Here is a 21,418-nt window from a genome sequence, read left to right as displayed (position 1 = left end):
ATTAATAAAAAAATATTTTATAAATAATAATTAACATATAACAAACTGCCTTAACACATAGTTTCTGTTTATATATAAGTTCTAACAAAACATAATAATAATAATGTTAAATTTATGCTTGTTGTTTATTTTGCCAATGCAAAACTCTTATTTTTTTTATTTTTTTTGTATTTTCGCTCCTTTTTATTTTCTTTATTTTCGTCGCGACCAACCGTATACCCTAATAGTCATGTGTTTAAGAAACTAAAATAAAACATTGAAAACTATATAAATGTAGTTATTTTTTTTATATCTTAACTACTAAGATTGTGGTGGGAGGGTTGAAAGCCTTGTAAACCTCACTAGAATCCCATACTTCTAATTACTCAAAGCCTTAACTACTAAGATTAAGAAACTTATAGGTATTTATCGGGTACACACCAAAATAATGTATACTATATTATAATAATATAATATAAAAAAATTAGACATTAATTATAAAGTCTCTCACAAACCGAAAAGGCAAAGAAAGTTTGCCACATTAATTCATTTTCTTTCTCTTCATTATTTGGTATTAGTGGTGGCCAAGTTTGAAATTTCTTTCCTCTTCCTAAATTTTTCTCTCTAACCTTTTTCTTTTTTCTTCATCATTCTTTTTTTTAAGTTTTTGAACATCTTTGTCATCAAAATGACAATTGGAGCCTGTCACTGGATTTTTAGCACTGAATACTAAAAGATTCTCCAATCAGAGTTTTAGACCGAGTTAATTCACTTTTGCTACATTTTTTCTTTAAGTCAATTTTGATGTGGTTAGATTTGCCTTTAGTATAGGCCCTTGCATGTGACTCTTTTAACTTCAGGATCAGACTCTTTTAACTTCAGGATCAGACTCTTTTATCAGGACCTCTGTGGTGCAGGTTAACTTACCATTAACCTTTTGGTAGGTTTGGAACTCTTAGTGAGCACCTACTCAAACTCAGGTAAGGGAAGCTAATTTAAATTTCCAATAGAACCCTAGGCTAGAAGATCTGGATGTGGGGGTGACGTGGTCACCAATCTCAATTTTTCTTGCAAGATTGTTTGTTTAATTATATTAGAATTTGATTGATATTAGAATGTAAAATTGTAGATATGATAGATGTTGCAAAATTATATTGTTTTTTATTTGAATAAGTAAATGAATGTATTTGAATAGTTTGATGAATTACTTAAAGGGTAATGTTTGTTGAGTATTGGTTATTTTGAGTTTGATTTATAGATTTATAGAATAGCTATATTAGAATAATTATCCAACTCTAGCAGAAAATTTGTTACTTTGGTTTAGTATATTTGATAACATAACAATTTGAATGGAAATGTTTGGGTGAAAATGTAAAATATATCATATTTTACAAAAAAAATTCTGCATATCTCGCCTAGGCGAGAATAGAATGAAAATATGAGGTGCTCTTAGGTCCATTTTTGCTCAAGCGAGACGGAATCTCGCTCAAGCGAAATGGGGTAAATTTTGGGGTGCTCTCGGGTTCAATCTCGCTCACGTAAGAGAATTCTTGCTTGGACGTGACCTATTCTTGCTCAAGTGAGAAATATTCGCTCAAGTTAGACTAAAAAAAACTTAAAACTGAACATTTTATCTTTGCTTTTAAAAGATTGGGTTATTTCTATTTATAGTTTTTAATTATAAATTATGTAAAATTTTATTTGTAAATTAATATTATATATATATATATATATATGAAAATAAATATCAGGAACAAAAATAATTAAAACTTATAATTAAGGGTGGACTAAAAATCCAAATTACCAAATCCAATTCATAATTATCCAAATCTATATTCCTTTTAATTCATATTTTTGGATTTTAAGTTCAATCCATTTAATTGAATATGAATTAGATATAGATTAATATTTTTGGATTATCCAAAATGGATTTTGGTTGGATTTTGACTTGGACTGGACCTAGGTTGAGCTGAGTCAATCCGGGCTCAGGTTGAGCAAAGTCGGCCAGAGTCCATGTCGAGCCGAGTCAGCCAAGGCCGAAGTCGAGCCGAATCAGTCCATGTCAAAGTCAAGCCGAGTCGGTCCGGACCAAAGTCGAGTAGAGTTGACCCAGGCCAAAGTCGAGCTGAGTCAACCCAGACCCAAGTCAAAATGAGTGAAGCCCAAGTCGAGCCAAGTTGACCCGGGTCTATATCGAGCCGAGTCTACCCCGACCTATGTCGAGCTGAGTTGGCCCCGACCGATGTCGAGTCGAGTCAGCCTGGGACCATGTCGAGCAAAGCCGGCCCAAGCTAATGTCGAGTAGAGTCGGCCCCGGCTCATGTCATGCCGAGTTGATCCAGGCCCATGTCGGGCCGAGTCGGCACGTGCCGATGTTGAGTTGAGTCGGAGCTGAGTTGGCCCAGGATGATGTTGAGCCGAGTCGGCCCGAGCCCATGTTGAGCCAAGTCGAGCTAAGTCAACCAGACATATATTAAGCCGAGTCAACCTAGACCCATGTTGATCCAAGTAGGCCCGGTCTTATGTTGATTTGAGTCATCCCAGGACCATGTCGAGTCGAGTCGGCCCAGGACCATGTCAAGCTGTGTGGGCCCAAGCCTATGTCGAGCTGAGACAGCCCGTGCCCATGTTAAGTAGAGTTAGGCTGAACCCATGCCGAGCTGAGTCGGCCCGGACCAAGTTTGAGTTGACACCGGGCCCATGTAGAGCCAAGTCGATCCAGGCTTAGGTCGAGCCGAGTCGGTCTGGATCCTTGTCGAGCCGAGTCGGTTAAGTTTCATGTCGAGTCGAGTGGGTCCAGGTCCATTTCTAAGTGAGTCTGCCAAGGTCCAAATCGAGATGAATTTAATCTAATTGATAAAATAAATTTAATCTAATTGATAGTGATTTTGTTTTATAAATTTTTTTATAAATTGTTTAATCTAATTTATCTAACTCTAACATTTATGATTTGTGTAGGTGTTCTTGCACACGCATATATTTATATATATATCAGCAACTGCTCCTGCATTCCTGCAATGAATATAGAGAAGATAGAGAAATAGTGAGTTTGAGAGAGAAAAGAAAAGAAAAGAAAAATGTGGGGATTGAGTAGAAAAGGAGATTCTGGGTTTTCATCATCTTCCACAGCACTCCAAGTTACTCAAGGGATCCATGCTACCGCTCTCACTGCAATTGTCACAGGTCGCTCTTTTTCTCTTTCTCACTGTTTTTCATTTTCTATTCAACACTCATCATTTTTTTCATATCATTACATGTTAAGTAAAGAAAAAGGTAAACAAATAATTATTATCTTATGAAATATAAATAAAGAAAATTATATTTTAATAAACAAATATTTGAAATACTTTTTTATCATATTGTCTCTCCAATTTAGTCATTGAAAATTAAATTCCTGTTAAAATTTCACTGGATCATTTCCTTGAGTAATGAGTTAATGCAGTGAAATTTTTACTTGAGAGACTGCATTTAATTATCACTCTTTTTTCAAAGAAAGTCGATAGTAAGCTTCTTTCATGGTATTCTCAAGCCATCGTCCCAGATTTTTACGCGAAAGGGGAGAGACATGCTACCATTTCACGAGTAAATGTATTATAATATAATAAAAAATAATAATGCATATAAATAATAAATTTCAAATATTTCAAAATAGAGCTTTAATACCTTGGTAACTTATTATATTACTATTTTAATGATATGTTTTCTTTTTAAATTAAAATATTAGTATATATTATTATATTATTTACATACAATTGTTAATTAGATGTTCATTTTAAATAACTAATTTAAAAATAATTAATAACTATATTGACTAAATAGATAATATTTTATAAATTTTAAAAAATTATATTATTAATAAAAAATAATAAAATAATTTATAAATTAAAATTTTACATTAATTAATATTTTAGTTATAGTTATTTTATATTCTAAATTAATTTTAATTAAATTAATTAATTAATTATTAATTTAAAATTAACATTTTTGTAAGTAAAATCTTAATAATTAATATTAAATACTAATTTAGAAATTATTTTTCATTAACTTGTTTAAGATTTTGTTAGTTAATGTTAGTTTGGGTTATTTAGCTGCTATCAATTGAAAAGTTATCCCAAAAACTCATTCTAACAATGCCAAAAAAAAAATAACTCTAATTAATATCACTTGAAACAACTTAGAAAAACTTTAACTAGTATTGTAAAAGAAACCTAATCTACATTGTTTTACATTTTTTTTTCTAAGTCAACTTTAAAAAGCTTGTAGACCTTGATTAAAAAACTCTTTAACTAGTATTTTTAATTATTAAAAATATTTAATAGGAAAATACATTTTTATATTTGATAATAGTTTGAAATACTATAAATTTAATAACTTTAAATGTCTTTATTCAAATACAAAATTTTAAAAATAAAATTGTTTAAAATGAAAATAACTAAAATTGGTTTATTTTAATTTCGTAAAAAGGGTGAATTTTTTTATCTAATTAAATTAGGCTTAGTTAAGTTTCAACTTCCTTATAACTTTGAGTATTTTCAATTGAGTTTTTATTATTTTTGTTTTCTTTGATTGAGTACTCATAATTTTTATATTTTCCAATTCAATGTCTGTTATTTAATTTTTTTTTTTAATTAAGTGACATGATTATTATTTTAGTTTTTCCATTAATTTTTCGTCTTTATGTGTAATGAAATAAGATGTGATATTTTGTGATTAATATAAAATGATATCACGATTAATGTATAATGACAAGTGACTTTTATTGCATCGAAAATGTGTTAGATATTGAGATCGTTATGCTCTCCGATGACGCCGACATCATCATCTACAATGACCAAGAAATCATCATCATTGTAACCTACCGAAGATGACGACGGTTATTTGGTCATTGTAGATGATGACATGAAAGCCATAAGAGAGTATGAAAACTTTCTTATCCAACACATTTTCAATGAAATGAATACAAGTTACTTCTTGTTTTACATAAATCATAATATCGTTTTATATTAACTATAAATCTTCATATGTATTAACACGTGAATACAAGTACGTGTTACCCAATTCCCATAAAAATTAAATGACACAAATGAAAAATATAAAAATTTTAAATACTCAATAAAACAATTTATTTTAAATAAAAACTCATTATAAAATACTTAAATAACTTAAAACTTAATTAAATCAGCTTTTAGACAGACATACACTTAATTAGAAAAACAATATGCATCCAACGCAAGTGGAAATTATTGAACAAGGTAGGGAGCAACTGTTTCAAACTGGGTCTAAAACCTAAAACAAACTACCTCAACCTTACAATTGAGGGTTAGCCAAAATTGCTTAGTTGTTAACTGAGTTTAACTATGCAACTTAGGTACAAGACTATCTTTTAAGAAAATGTTATACTTTCATGATTTTAAATTTTGATAATGTATATATACTAAATCAAATTAAAAAAAAAAAACTCCATGATATTGTTTTTTTTTTTTTTTTGCATACATACACTTTTTAATTGTAATAGTTGTTGTTTGAAACCATAATAGGTGCATCAAGTGGTATTGGTGCTGAAACTGCTCGTGTTCTTGCATTGCGTGGTGTGCATGTGATTATGGGAGTAATTGATATGATTGATGCAAATAATGTGAAGGAATCAATACTTAAGGAAATTCCAACAGCTAAAGTTGATGTGATGAAATTAGATCTAAGTTCAATGGCCTCTGTTCAAAATTTTGCAACTGAGTTTAATTCAACTCGTCTTCCATTGAATATTCTGATGTAAGCACCAACTACATTATTAAACTTTTTCTTTCATATACTATTTCATATATCCTTCCAAATACTTAATCGTGATCATTCATTGAAATAATTTAGTAATAATAATAATAATTTATTTGTTTTTTGTAATTCTAAGAAACAATGCAGGGATTTGTGCAGCCCCTTTCATGCTATCCACGGATAACGTTGAACTTCAATTTGCTATAAATTATTTAGGTATTTTTTAATTTATCTAAGTTTCATTACATTATTCTTTTATGATACTGGGTGTGTTTGGGGTTATAAGTAATTATCATATGAAATATATGCATATTCATTTTACCCTTTGCCATAAAATGTCTAATAACTTTGTTCTTTCTATAAAGTTGAGAAATTTTAAAAATAATCTCAATCTATACATTTTTTTCAACATAATTTCACAGGTCATTTTCATCTAACAAATTTGTTGTTGGATAATATGAAGAAAACAACAAGAGAAAGTAAGGTACAAGGGAGAATTGTTAATGTATCTTCAACAGGTCATCAATTTACTTATCGTGGAGGAATCCATTTTGAGAAAATTAATGATCCATCAAGGTAAAATGTAGTTCAAATTTATGAAGTAGATTCATCTTGAATCAATCATATGACCATATGATAGTTGTGTAAAAGATTTTTTTTTAGTAAGTATCAATTATGTTAATGCTTTTATGAGAAAGGGTGCTAAAATTGAAATATAAACACTCCCTCGTTAAAATTCTCCTAAACTTTCTTTCTCTTCTCAAACAAAAAAAAGGATATTTGGAGAGTGATCTTTAAAGTTGAAATTGTTAGGTTATCAACAATAACAAACAAGAAGAACAAATAAAACACTTTTATTAACACGAAAAGGTTCTATACACATAGTCTAATAAGTTTAGAGTGTACAGTCCACACTCATAACGATATTGATATATAAAACCTAAATAAAGGAATAATAAAAAATCATTAAGACAATTAAGCCTAATAAATGCTTGCACTAGATGGTCTGTTACAACCATTCCTAGACCGTCTCTAGTAGATGGTCTTCTGCTCTCTTTCATCAGATGATCTAATCACCTGAATGATCTCTACAGAAGATTGTATGTTGCACATGATTTAGACCAAAACATCACAAATCTCCACCTTTACTCCAAATTATGGAAGAGCTTCCAATATCAACTTCCTTTTTCTTCTAACAAAAAATTAATCCACTCCAAACACTATCTAAACCTCGACCTTAGGAAGGACTTCGTAAAACATATGTAGGATTTTCCTCCAAGGATATCTTTTCTATTCTAACCTACCTAGACTCAACAATGCCACTCACGAAGTGCAGTCTAACATCTATTTGTTTCATCCTCTCATGGTAGATCTAATGACTAACTAGATGTATGATACTTTGGCTATCATAATAAATAGTCACACAAGCCTACACAATACCCAACTCTCCAATCATCCCCTTCAATCACTATAACTTCTCCACCTCTTGTATGAGTGCGATATACTCTTCCTAGGTAGTAGATAAAACCACCACTAATTGCAAACTGTATTTTCAAAAAATTGCAATACCAAACAATGTAAAAGGATACGCAGAGGTGACTTTTTGGTATCAACATTCCTTGTATAATTAGCGTTTACAAATTACTTTATAACAACTTTGGTATGCATAAATTGTCTAGGTTAAACGATATTGTTCCATTATTCAAATATCTCAATAGCCACTTTAAAGCCTCCCAATGTGCAGTTTGGGACCTACCATGAATGCTATAACCACATTAATAGCATGTTCCAAATGGTTTGCTACAGATCATCCCATACAATATAGTAGTCTTCATCTCCCTCATTTCTATCTTAATATTATGAGCTTGGGTATTTGAGAGCTTTGTGTGATGTCCCAAAGTTTTTCCCATAAGTTTATATTCATGCCTCCTAAACCTCTCAACCACCTTCTGCAAGTTTCCTTGCTAAGATAGACGTTATATTCCAACCGTTTAATCCCTTTGTATCTTTATTCTTAGTATTTGCCTTGCGTGACCAAGATCCTTTATTTCAAACTCTGAGCTTAATTTTTCTTTAAAATCTTTCAATTCATTTTCATATTAGTTGGCTATAAGAATATTGCCTAGATATAAACCAAAAATAAATATATACTTTTCTTCTTTAGGATGTAGACGTAGTTATCATAACTGCTCCTCTAGAACCTTGTCCACCTTAGGAAGTCTTCAAATCCCTTGTACCACTACCTTGGACTCTGTTTGAAGCCATAAAGTAATTTCTTCAAGAGATATCTTCCTTTTTTCTTCAACAAACCCCTCCAGGTTATTGTATGTAGACGGTCTCCTCCAAGATTCCATGTAAAAAAGTTGTCTTCACCTCTCATTGTTCCAACACTAGATTGTATAGGTTAATAATAGACATCAAAATCCTTATTGAAAAAAGTTTTACCAAAGGTGAGAATATCTTATTATACTTTACCTCATTGACTCATTTAAACCATTTCGCCATTAGTCTAGTCTTGAACCTCTATCCTTCCACACATGATATTCCCTCTTTTTTCTTGAACTCCCACTTGCATCCTAACACCTTCTAGTATTTCGATAGATCAACAAGCATCCATGTGTGGTTCTTCCTCAGAGATTCAATCTTCTCCTCCATGCCAAGATGTCATTGCTAACCTTATACATAATCTATAGCCTCCTTTAGGAAGCTTCTAGGATCTGAATTGTATATCTCTTTAGTTGTTGTCAAAGTATAGCTGATAAAATCAACATGCCCTAACCTTTGTGCATGTTTGATCCTCCTCCTCTCTATATCACACACAAGTTCATAGTCAGACTCAACCTCTGTACATTTGGGCCTTCTTGACTAAGAGATAGAAATGTTAGTTTAAATTGTCTAATGATTCATTGTTTGGCACCTCTAGACGGTCTAATCCATCATTAGAAGGATCCCTTCAATGTGGATTTTCTCCTTCCCACTATAATAGTCATTTGAGTTTTGTCAAATGTGAAGTTCCTACTAACAAAGCATCCAGCCTCTTCAAACTCCAACCTCCACATCTTATACCCTTTCACGTCTTAAACTTTCTCATTTTCACAAACACAATGAACATCATGCTTAACAAAACCTTTTGAAGTCATTGTTAACAATTTTAATTTTTTTTCTATAACTATATTATATATTCAGTTAAAATTATCTACTCTAAAAAAAGTTGATTAATCACTTTTAACATGTCCATTCTCCTAAATATTGTTTCTTCTTTAGCAAATCTTGAATCAAAACATTGTTAAAAAATTTAGTTGAATATCAATACCAATAACATGTTGATTATTGAGACTTTTTTATAGGAGTATTTTAGTAAAAATCATAATAAAACAAATATATAAAGTAAAAAAATAAATTTATTTTTATATAAGATAAAAATAATTTATGCATAAATTAAAAGTAAAATTTGGAAAAGTTATATGAAAATTTTTCTATAAATTTACTTATGCATAAATGAATTTAAATTTATGAAGAATACATTTTTAATATGTTATTCTTACTTTTCTCTTATAAATATTCTTATACAAAAGTTTATAAAATAGATTCATGACTTTTTGGCTATAATAGTCAGAAAAGAAATAACATCAGCTTTCTTAAAGGCAACTAAAATGTCGCATAGCAAACATCAATATAGTGTATGTTTTTTGGTTGATGAAATTAAATTGATTTTATTAGGATTGACCTAATGTACACAACTAAAATAACCATTAATATCAATTTTCATTATTTGTGGTAATTTTCTTACCAACCGTTATTTTTTATTGTTGGAAATCCCACATCAACTAAAGATAAGGACATTTCATAATATATAAGTGGGTGCAAACCTCACCTTATAAGACGATTTTATTAAGTTGAGTTAGGCTTAAAATCCAATTCTTAATTTGGTAGCAGAGCCATTTACAGTCCATCCTAGCAAGAGTTTGTTGGACTTATCAAACCACCCGCTATCGAGCCGCTATCGGACTACCCATAAATATATAGTCTCGTGCATGAGTTGGCAAGTCTTGGCGTTAAGAGGTGTGTTGGAGATCCCACCTTGACTAGAGATAAGGACATTTCATAATATATAAGTGGGTGCAAACCTCACCTTATAAGCCGATTTTATGAGGTTGAGTTAGGCTTAAAATTCACTTCTTAATACTTATTGATGACTTACACAAAAATCATTTCCTTATCATTTATAATATATTTCTATATTTTTTAAGAAAAAAATATTTCAGCATGTAAACATTCTTTTACAGCAAAAAAAATTAATAAATAAATATATAGTATTTTATAGATACTTTAACCTTATTACAATCAATCAGTTATGATTCTTACATATAAGCATGCAAACATACAAGAATTATAATGACAAAATATTCGTGTTTTTCATAATTCATTTACTTTCTTATGTGCAGTTACAACAATTGGCGTGCATATGGGCAATCGAAGCTTGCTAACATTTTACATGCCAAAGAACTTGCAAGACGTTTCAAGGTTTTACCATAGTAAATTTTTCATTATTTCAATTGATTAATTAATAATTTTTTTTAACTATGAAGAAACAATGTTGTTGTTTATAGTTTTTTTTTTTATCAACAATGGACACCACAATTAGTACCAAACCATTTTATAAAAATCAAAAGATAAAAAACTTAATTTCTATATGCATATACTAAAAATCCCTAAGAAAGAGTGGTTATTAAGATTCCTTGCATATAAAATTATTAAAATATTTTCTAAATATTGATTCCTCGCATATTTATAAAAACAACTTATCATTAAGATCAGACGTTGATAGCAATTAACATTTCAAATTCATTCCTAGCATTCAAATATGTTAAGTATTATCATTTAGGTCAGAACCTTAAAAGTACTTTCCAGACAAATTTAAGATTTTAGATCATGGTAAACCAAGCATTACAAACAAAATGTTAATACCAAACATCAATTAAGAACATAATATTATGTTTAGATATCACCTTAATACATAAGAGTTTGAACAGATTGGTCTCAATCCCAAAGGATAGAATTAACCACACATGATGACTGCTACAAGCAGGGAGAGCATCAAAAGAAGATCCAGGATGTTTCTCCTTGACGACTTCCTCCTCTAATGTTTCTCACACCTCCTATTCTCCCAATTGGGTTACAAATCATTCAATGGTGTTTTCCTCTCAATCTTGCACACTAGGATTATGCCTCAAGCCTCCTATTTAACCTAATTTGCTTGGACTTAAGTTACTTCTCGCTTAGGCGCTAATAGGCTCGCTCAAGCGAGAATGAGCTCGCTTAAGCGAGATCCACTAGTGGTGTCTTGTCTTTTTGTGAGTTTGGGGCAGCTTTGGTGATACTGGTGCATTCCAACTTTCCCTTTTTAGCACCGTATATTCTCCTTTTTCTCAGTTATCCCTATTCTTCCTTGGAATCATGAAATTAACACAAATTTGGAAATAAATCATTATTATTTAAATTAAAATCACAAAATATGTAAAAAGTATAATTTCATAAATTAAGGGTTATTTTATACTTATTTTAGCAATTAATATCCATAAGTGTCTATATTTTAATATGAAAAATTACTGAAATTTGACACTTATTATTACTCCCAACCTCCTTGGATTTACAACTTTTGTAACCATGGATTTGCTTCTTTATCCTCTTCTTCAAGCCATATAAATCTTGTCTTTTGCCTCTACAAAGACTCACATTTTTTTTAATCAGCATAGAAAAATAAATAAATAGAGGTATTTTAAGGATATTTCAACCCTTATACAAAAACTATTGCACATGATCCTCAAAACAAAATCAGAGAATCCTAATAAGAGCTCTTCCAGTAGCAAAAAGAAATATTGTAGGAAAAAAATAACAAGGACCTTCCATCATTAATACCAAACACAATCTTTAAAAATACTTAGACCCAGACTAATATTCCCATCCAACCTTGTAGACCATAAGCAACCCTTGAATTGATCCATTAGAAAAACATTACAAACAAAAGAATCTATGAGACATGATTTCTTTGTCTGAAGTATAACACTTTACTCCTTTTTTATCAGTATCCAACATTGTTATTTCTAGGACTATGTTGATATAGGGATCGTGAACCAAGCCAACAAACAAAGAAAAAAACAAGTCCAATTCTACGGTGTGATAGGGTGGTACGCCGCAACTAAGACAACCTTTACGACACTGTTTCTTCCTCGTTATTTGGCTGCAAATATTGCACCAGTTAGTCGACCATTATGCAACATATAATTCTACATACCGCACCATAGTAGGTCCTACGAATAATTGCACCGTTGCACTAAGCACTATCATCACACAACAAATTTCTTCTTAGATCATCATGTTATTCTTCATCATTTGCTTTGTATGATCACTGTTCCAGAGACTCACACTATGTAGTCACTTTCTAGACTTTTTCCTACAATTTCCTTTTATTTCATATTCCTCAACTCTAAGCCTTTGTACTTCCTCCAATTTTATCTATCTCACTAATTTCTCTCGTAACATTTGAGTATCGTTCATTAATGCTCACAATATGATACATTGTTTCCTGTATCTTTTTGTCTTCAAAAGGATAGGATAATTTCACAAAGTTGATGTGATTTACAAATAACTTATTTGATTTAAGTTGTAGGTATCTTCGTATTGTGAAAACATATAGTAGGAATGTGTAATTGGTTTCCCTTTTGGACCAGTTTTAAAGGTTGTAACACAACTATTTTATTATTATTGGGTTGTTGTTTTGTTATTTGTTGGACTATAGGATTGGTTATACACTAATAACCTGTATTTTTTGCATAAGGGTTGAAATCACTATTTATTTTACCTTTTAAAGCCTTTAGTTTCTCTTTTAAGACAAAACCTAGAGCACCTTGCTGCTAGAGAGTTTTTCATTCAATCTCTACAAAAGTTTTAAAATTGTTTACTTTTAACCAACCATCTAATATCCTAAAAGACTTATATCTCTAATCTTGTTTTTGGTCCACCAAAACAATAAGACAATAATCTGAAATAGAAAAATGTTACTTTGACTAAGGGTGGTCATGGATTGGATTTTTCAAAATCCAATCTAGATCCAATCCAAATCCAAATAAATGGATTGGACTTAAAATCCATATCCATTTTAGCTAGATCAAATTTATTTGGATATTTTTAAAATTCATTTAAAATAGATTAAATCTAGATTAAATCCACTTTGTTAATTAAATTAAATCCACTTTGTCAATTACATAAAATCCATTTTGATATGGACACAAACTAACTTGGCTCGAATTGGGCCTAAGCCAACTCAACCTGGACGCGGACCAACTCGGCTTGACATCGACCCGGGTCCGCTCAGCTTGACATTGGTCTCGGCCCGGACCACTCGACATCCCGGGCCTGTACAACTCGACATCGGCTCGACCTCGAACGACTCGACATCGGCCCAGCCTCGAACGACTCGACATCGACCCGGGCCCGGACGACTCGAAATCGACCCAGGCCTGGACGACTCGACATCGGCTTGGGCCTGGACAACTCTACATCGGCCCAGGCCCGGACGACTCAACATCGGCCCGGGTCCGGACAACTCGACATCAGCCTGGGCCCGCTATGCTCGACATCAGCCCGGAACCACTTGGCTCGATGTCAGCTCGGGCCCGGACGACTCGACATCGGCCCGAGCCTAGATGGGTCAACATGACCCGGAACCGCTCGGCTCGACATCGGCCCGGGCCTAGATGACTCGACATCGGCCCGGGTCTGGACTACTCGACAAAGGCCTAAGCCCGCTCGACATCGGTCTGGGCCTACTCGGCTCGACATCGACTAGGGCCTGCTCGACTCGACAACGACCCGAGCCCGCTCGACTCGACATGGGCCCGGGACTACTCGGCTCGACATCGACTCGAGCCCGCGCGACTCATTTTCAGCCTTGGCTTGCTTGGCTCGACATCGGCCTGGGCCCGCTCGGCTTGACACCAGCCTGGGCCCGCTTGGCTCGACATCGGTCGTGGCCTGATCGTCTGGATATCGGTCTGGGCCTACTCAACTCGATATCGAACCCGAAAGACTCAACTCGACATGGGGTTGGACTGGGTCGACTAGACATTGGCCTTGGCCAACTCGACTCGATATTGGCCCGGACCGACTCGGGTTGACTCAATATCGGCCCCTCAGCTCGACTTGGCCTAGGGTTGACTCAGCTCGACTTTTGCCCGAAACGACTTGGCTCGACTTTGGCCCATACCGACTCGATTCGACTTGGGCCCAGACGACTCGGCTCGATGTGGACTTGAGCCGACTTTGCTCAACCTGGGCCCAGATTGTCTTGGCTCAACCTAGATCAGGTCAAGTCAAAATTCAACCCAAAATGCAATTTGGATAATAAAAAAATGTATCAAATTTATATCTAATCTATATCCAATTAAATGGATTGGATTTAAAATCCAAAAATATGGATTTGTATTTGAGATAAATCCATTTAAATGGATTAAAACTAATATGGATTTGGATAATTATGGATTGGATTTTGTAATTTGGATTTTTTGCTCATCCTTAACTTTGACAATGTATAGAAAAAGATATCAGTTTACAATTGTGACATCACACATTACAATTTAAAAAAAATCAATCTCTTACTATGGACTCCATATTTAAACAATTTTTTTTTAGTTTGTAATTTATATATTGCAGGATTTTCAACATATTATTACTTTCTAAAATATTTCTGTCTTGAAAAGACTATGCTTCCTATACATCTAGCCATTCTCTAGTAATTAATATTCTATCAATTTTAGTCCTAACATTTTTTTAGGTTTGTATAAAATGAAGGATCTCGCAACCAAGTAAAGTAGCTACTGATTTACATAAAAGTGTATATATTAGTGTTTTTTTTAAAATAAAAGCTTTCATGTTAGGCATCACTATGCAACTTAAGATCTCAGCTAGGCTGACACCTCAAGTAACAACAATCATTTACCATCACATGAAAAAATTATTATTAAACAAAAGAAAAAAGAAAGAAAATACAAAAATACGGGGGACTAGACCAAAACCCATATGTTAACAAAAACGATACATAGGTAGATTATACCTATTCATAAAGAATTCTAAGAACAAACAAGGTGGAAGCCTATTATACCAAAGAAAAGATTCTCTATGAAAAAATCCTAAATTAGCCAACTTATCAGCACACACATTTCCTTCACGAAAAATATGTGTAACCGTAAACTTAATTTTCCCACAATAATTAAGACAAGCATTCCATCGATTACGAAGCATCCAAGGAACATTTGTCCTAGCAGTAAACGCAGCACAAACCAAAGCAGAATCACATTCCAACCAGACATTAGTAAGCCCCATCTTTTGAGCTTCCTTCATAGCATGTATAACCCCATAAAACTCAGCAACCAGAGCAGTCTGAACTTCAAGAAACGCAGAAAAAGCTCCAATAAATTCCCCCATACTCCCACGAAAAATACCTCCGCAAGTAGCAAGACCAGGATATCCCCTAGCAACCCCATCAGTGTTAATTTTAACCGAACCTGGTGAAGGAAACTCCCATCTAACAGGAAGAGGACGTAGAACTTTACCAGTACGAGTGTTAATACCGTGAGCACATTGAAATCGAACATATCATTCTTCATTGAAGCTTTAGACGAATTACCCACTAGACAAGTTAAATCTTTAATAACCAAAATAGCCCTAGAAACCTGAATCTTATCCTGAAAACGAGCATAATTCCTCATACGCCATATCATCCAAATAGAAAAAGTTATCACAGCTAGCTTAATTAATTTAATCAACGAACTACCATCACTCTTAATAAAAGAAAGAAGATCATCCTTATTAGAGAAATGATAAGTAGGAAAAATGTGTCGAACCCAACTCCAAATGCGCAAAGCATTAGCACATTCAAAAAATAAATGTTGAATAGATTCCTCGTGCTTTTCACAAAGCGTACACATAGAACAAATATGCAAACCTTTATTTTGAATATGTTGATCTGTAGGAAGCCGCCCATGAAAAACTTTCCAAAGGACAAAAGTTTTGGAAGGCGGAATATATGAAGACCAAATAAATTTACCCCAACCACAGGAAACCCCTGGATCCAAGAAAAAAGTCCTAGCTGATTTAAGAGTGAGACGACCAAACTCATCTAGAATGATATGACTAAAAAGAGCAAAACTGAGATTAGGCATAACCATGATATGACTAAAAAGATTAGGCATATGTTGTAAAGACAATGGAATATTCCAATCACCACCTGTCCAAAACTGAGAGACTGTATCCAGAATACTAGCACCATAAGATAATCCTGCAATATTTTCTAAAGAAGTAGTAGCACACCATTTATCATTCCAAAAATTAATAAGAGAACCTGTACCAACAGTCCAAGAAGTATAATCAAGTATAGTAGAATAAAACTGCTTAATTCTAGGTCAAAGAGATGACGATCTATAAACCATTCAAAACTCGTATTTTGATTTAAGGACCCTAGCTTTCAAGAGCAAAGACCAAGGCTTGTTGCTATAAGCAAAGTTCCAAGCAAGCTTAAGAAGATATGCATTATTTTCATGGTGAAGGTTAATAATTTTCAAACCTCCATTCTCAAGGGGAGAACAAATCGTATCCCAATTAACAGTAGCTATACCTTTTTTCATAATATCACCAGTCCAGATAACATTTCGACACCACTGCTCAACTTGTTTAAGAAGAGAAACAGGCCATTTATACAAATTAAAACTATAAGCTAGAAGACCCGTAATCACCGTATTGACCAACTGAACCCGACCCATCATGCTAAGAGATTTACCTTTCCAAGAAGCTAGCTTCAATTTGACTTTATCAGCCAAAGGTTGAAGAAAACGACTCCTTGGAGCACCAACAAAGATAGGCACTCCTAAATAAGTGAAAGGCAAACAACCATGACTACAAGAAAGAATACGCTGAATTTTGGTGACAAATCTTGTAGAATTATCCATGGTGAAAAAACTACTCTTAGAATTATTAACATATTGACCAGAGAAATCACCATATGTTTTAAGAAAATTACTCAAATTTCTAAGAGACTTATTATCCGCCCTATAGAAAATAAAAATGTCATCCGCATATAAAATATGAGAGGGAGTGAGAAAACCTTGTGGACTAGCCATATGTAGAATCTTCTTATCATTCACAAGCTTTGAGAGACCTCTACTAAGAACTTCCTCTGCAAGACAAAAAAGTATAGGAGACAAAGGATCACCTTGTCTAACACCTCTACTACAAGGAAAAAAAACCCACCAAACTACCATTTATTCTGATAGAAAGCATAGTTGGACGAAGAATAGTACTAATCCAACCGACAAACGAGGGGTGAAAACCAAAGCGTGACAAAACTAATAGTAAAAACTTCCAACTTAGAGTGTCAAAGGCTTTGTGAATATCAACTTTGTAAGCCACATTGCCTCCGTGAACCTTTTTAGAAAGCAAGTTAATAGCTTCAGAAGCAATACTAATACAATCTTGAATCTGTCTACCCTACACAAACCCATACTGATTAGGAGAAATAATTCTGGCATCCACAAGAGCAAGCCGATCTGCCAAAATTTTGGAAATAATCTTAAATTTAAAATTAGCAATAGCAATCGACCTGTAATCTTTAATAGATTCAGCACCCTGAATCTTAGGAATAAGAGATACCACATTATTGTTCATTCCAGGGAGAACCCAGTTTTGTTTAAAAAACTGTTGGACTGCATTACAAACATCTGTCCCAATAATATCCCAACAAGAATGATAAAAAACACCACCAAAGCCATCAGGATCAGGAGCACTATTACCATTAAGGTTAAAAACAACATTCTTGATTTCTAAAAAATCAGGACACTTAATCAACATCATATTCTCCTCAGAGGAAACAATATAAGTACCAATAAAATCTTCCATATTGTCTGTATCCTGATCATGAGAAATAGACACAACATAAAGAGTTTTATAAAAGTCCAAAATATGTTTCTCAATGAGTGTAGGATCCTCAGTAACAACATTATCAATTCGTAGACGATGAATCCCACTAGAATTATTTCTCCTCTTGACCACAACATGGAAAAAAGCAGTATTTCTATCCCCATCTTTAAACCAAAGCATTTTAGCCCTTTCTTTCCAAAACAAATATTGACAGTGAAGAGCCTGATCAAGCTCCTCCTTAGCGATCCTTTCTTGACAGAGAAGCCCATCAATATCAGACATACTAGCAGTCTTTAAGGTTTGTTGAATACCAAGGAGAAGACCCTATTTAAGAAGAACTGCATTGTGAACATTACCAAAAGAATTTTTATTCCAGTCACGTAGCTCAACTTTCAACCTTTTTAACTTATGATGTAAAATAAACATAGGACAACCAACAACCTTATTAGCCCAAGAATCATGAATAAGCTTCTTACATGAAGCGTCTTGAAGCCACATAGAAAAGAAACGAAAATTGCTAACCTTCCTCAAAGAATTACTAGCAAGACTAGTAAGAATAGGGGAATGATCATAACAATTTTTAACAAGAACTTAATAAGTTGGGGTAAAACACTAATATATACACCTGATAAATACGAGTGTCATTTTTATTCATAAACAACCTTTGTATAATTATGGTACAAGTTGACTACCTGAGGATTGGACAAGTCAAATCTCATGTTGAAACTAAATTAAATTTTATGTTACTTATGTTGAAATTGCATATCCTTTCAGTAGGTCATTATTAACAAGTATTTGGCAAAACTATATATTGTTAATAATTAGTATTTTGGTCTTTTAGAGGGAGAGGCCATTTTATTTGACAAAAAATATTTATTTTAATTTTTAGCAATAAAAATATCACCCAATAAGACTTTATTTTCTATATTTGAAAAATTGTATTGTTAGGACAATAAATGAAAACATATAACAGTTGGTTGTTCTTCCGGTTTCTTATGTAATTTTTTAAATTAAAAAATAATATGATGCATTAAATATAACACTTGCTCAATATTGCAATTGTCCAGGAAGATGGAATAAATATTACTGCCAATTCTCTTCATCCAGGAGTTGTTTCCACAAATATATATCTTCATAATCGACTCTTGAAAGGTAATTATAATATATTTATAAAGTTAATAGTCTACATGAAAATTATAATAACCGTGTTTAAATTGTTAAATAATTAAATTATATCTGCATAATGTTCTACATTTAACTATCTTCCAAAAGTTTAATATATGTACTTTTGATGTTATAATCTTATATTTTGTACATAATCAATTAATATTGCTTGGAAAATGAAGCTAATTGTTTTCAATTCGTTGTTCTACTTATTGAATTCAAACTTAGTAAATACAATAGTCTACATCTTTCCAAACACAATTCACATGTAATTATTTTATAGTTATATCACTTTTATCATTAAAAAAAATATATAAATAAAATACTTCAAATATTTTTCTATATGACAAGACTTCATGTACTATTTTAATGTATTTTATTCACCTTGTAGCCTTATTTTTATATCTTCTTTCTCCTTAAATTTTTATTTTATTTATTTATTTATTTTCTCTATTACTTTCTTAACTTCCTCGCTTCATACTCCTTCTATGAATCACCTTTTATTCCATTTTTAATCCACCTCTAATTTATAGTTGCATGAAAATACCTTGTGTTTGAATTCTTTTAGTAACTCAATTTTCTCTTGCTTTTTGTTTGATCAACATTCATACCTATAACTATTTTTTTTTTTAATTCTACCATTAGCTCCCTTTTCTCCTTCGACCCATTTTGTCCTATATTATCTTCTTCGTCAAATTTATCCAAATAACTTGTTCTTTGAACTATTCTCTATTGTATCTTTATTATGTTCCAAAACTTGTCTCTATTTCACACTTCAAAGTTCTTCTTCAATTCTTTCATTTTCTCCTTCATAATATATCACTACAAGAAAATCATTAAATAATAATCAAATTTAGAAAAAAAAAAAAAGTCACTAAATTGACTAAATTAAATACTATTTTAGAGACTTAAAAATTTAACATCTAAAATAATTTTTATTATTAATAAACAATTATAAAATGATTTCTAACTTAGTGTCTAAATTAGCTACCATGGTTTTAGCTACTAATATTTTAGATTCTAAATTAGCCTTTAAAAAAATGAATAGAAACTAATTTAAAATATAAAGTAATTATTAGTTAAAACTTTTGTAACTATGATCATATACCAATTTATAAACTTTTTATAAATTTTTATTAATAATAAACTACTTTAGATATCAATAATTTTTTAATTTATAAAAATATCTCTACTTTAGTTAACATGTAACTAATTATTTTTATATGTGAAATTAATTTTTATTTAATAGTATTTTTTGTAATGGATACGGTCACTTCATTTCAACTGTCAATCCTCTCTCCTTCTGCCACAAATGCATAACCTTAAACATTTGGGTCTTCAATCAATACTAGTGTTCTTGAAAAGTAAGGAAATGATCTAATATGGTTCTATCGAGTACATAAATCTTATTATATGGACAATCATTCAACCATTTCTGAAACACAAATATCCAATCAATTATACTCTTAGATGTTCTGTTATTCTTGAACCAAGTAAAGATAGCTCTAACATTTCTACTTGGAGTATCAACTCATTGCCTTCTTTCTTTTCTTTCTTATGTCTACCATCCATAATGATAAATGTTGAGTTTTATATCCATATTGTATGGTTTATGCAGGTTTAAAGTGTATGCTAAGTCCAATTTTAAATAAGCTAGAGGGATATGTGGTGAAAAATGTGCAGCAAGTAAGTTAAATCACGATAATAATCCAAGAATATAGATAGACTAAAAAAACATTTACTTGAAAACTCTTATCTTTACAGAAAAACCCAATTTTCTATTTCTGCTTTTTTTTAAATTATATAATTTTATGTTCTTAACTATTAAATATAAGTTTTTCTTACTATTTTTGTGTTTTACATGATGATAGGGAGCATCAACAACATGCTATTTAGCATTGCACCCACAAGTGAGTCGATTCAATGGCAAATATTTTGCAGATAATAATGTTTCAGAAGCTTCTTTGCAGGGAAGGGACATGGATTTGGCTAAGAAGCTATGGGATTTTAGCATAAATTTGACTAAGCAAAATAAATAAAAGTGCCAATGGTCAGTTAAAGGAATACCATTTTAGTAAATAAAAATACCAATGATGTAGTTATGTTAATCTGCATATGTTGTTGTTATTTCTTATGAGAGTCGTGTGTGTTGTTCAAGCTTAAAGTTTGATGGCTTGAGTATAAGAGTGGATTTTACACAAATGATATGTATATAAATGTTATTGCAAAGCCCTCATTGACATTGAAAATGTTGTCAGATATATTTTTATAATTGCGTAAAGTTTGTGAGTTGTCATGTTTAGCTCATCTTTTATAATTTATTTGAATAATTTCTATAATTCTAGAAGAATTTGTATTCCTTCACATCTTTAATTTTGTATTCCTTCATATTTTAATATATGTATAATATATATATATATATATATATATATTAAAAGTAAAATTTTATATATTTAAATAATATTTAAACATTCTTATTGAAATCAACCGATTTTATTATACTAATTTTTTTTTATTAATAATAACAAATTATATA

At 31.9% G+C, this 21,418-nt stretch overlaps 1 protein-coding gene across 2 annotated transcripts; it reads left to right on the top strand.

Annotated features, from left to right (window-relative positions):
• The first annotated feature begins 465 nt into the window (after nt 1–465).
• LOC137837607 (short-chain dehydrogenase TIC 32, chloroplastic-like) lies at nt 466–21,184 on the top strand. Of its 2 annotated transcripts, XM_068646651.1 has the most exons (9): nt 466–959; nt 2,938–3,162; nt 5,517–5,748; nt 5,885–5,964; nt 6,171–6,324; nt 10,194–10,272; nt 18,786–18,870; nt 20,501–20,568; nt 20,754–21,184. In XM_068646651.1, the coding sequence occupies exons 2-9, from the start codon at nt 3,057–3,059 to the stop codon at nt 20,919–20,921; spliced, it is 972 nt and encodes a 323-aa protein (XP_068502752.1). In that variant the 5' UTR covers nt 466–959; nt 2,938–3,056; the 3' UTR covers nt 20,922–21,184. The 2 variants fall into 2 exon arrangements, with proteins under 2 accessions (XP_068502752.1, XP_068502753.1); XM_068646652.1 differs by lacking the exon at nt 20,501–20,568 and having other exon boundaries at nt 504–959.
• Nucleotides 21,185–21,418: the final 234 nt, after the last annotated feature.

Source organism: Phaseolus vulgaris, chromosome 4 (genome assembly GCF_000499845.2).
Source record: "Phaseolus vulgaris cultivar G19833 chromosome 4, P. vulgaris v2.0, whole genome shotgun sequence".
Classification (NCBI taxonomy): Eukaryota; Viridiplantae; Streptophyta; class Magnoliopsida; order Fabales; family Fabaceae; genus Phaseolus; species Phaseolus vulgaris.
This window is presented reverse-complemented; position numbering and strand designations above follow the sequence as displayed.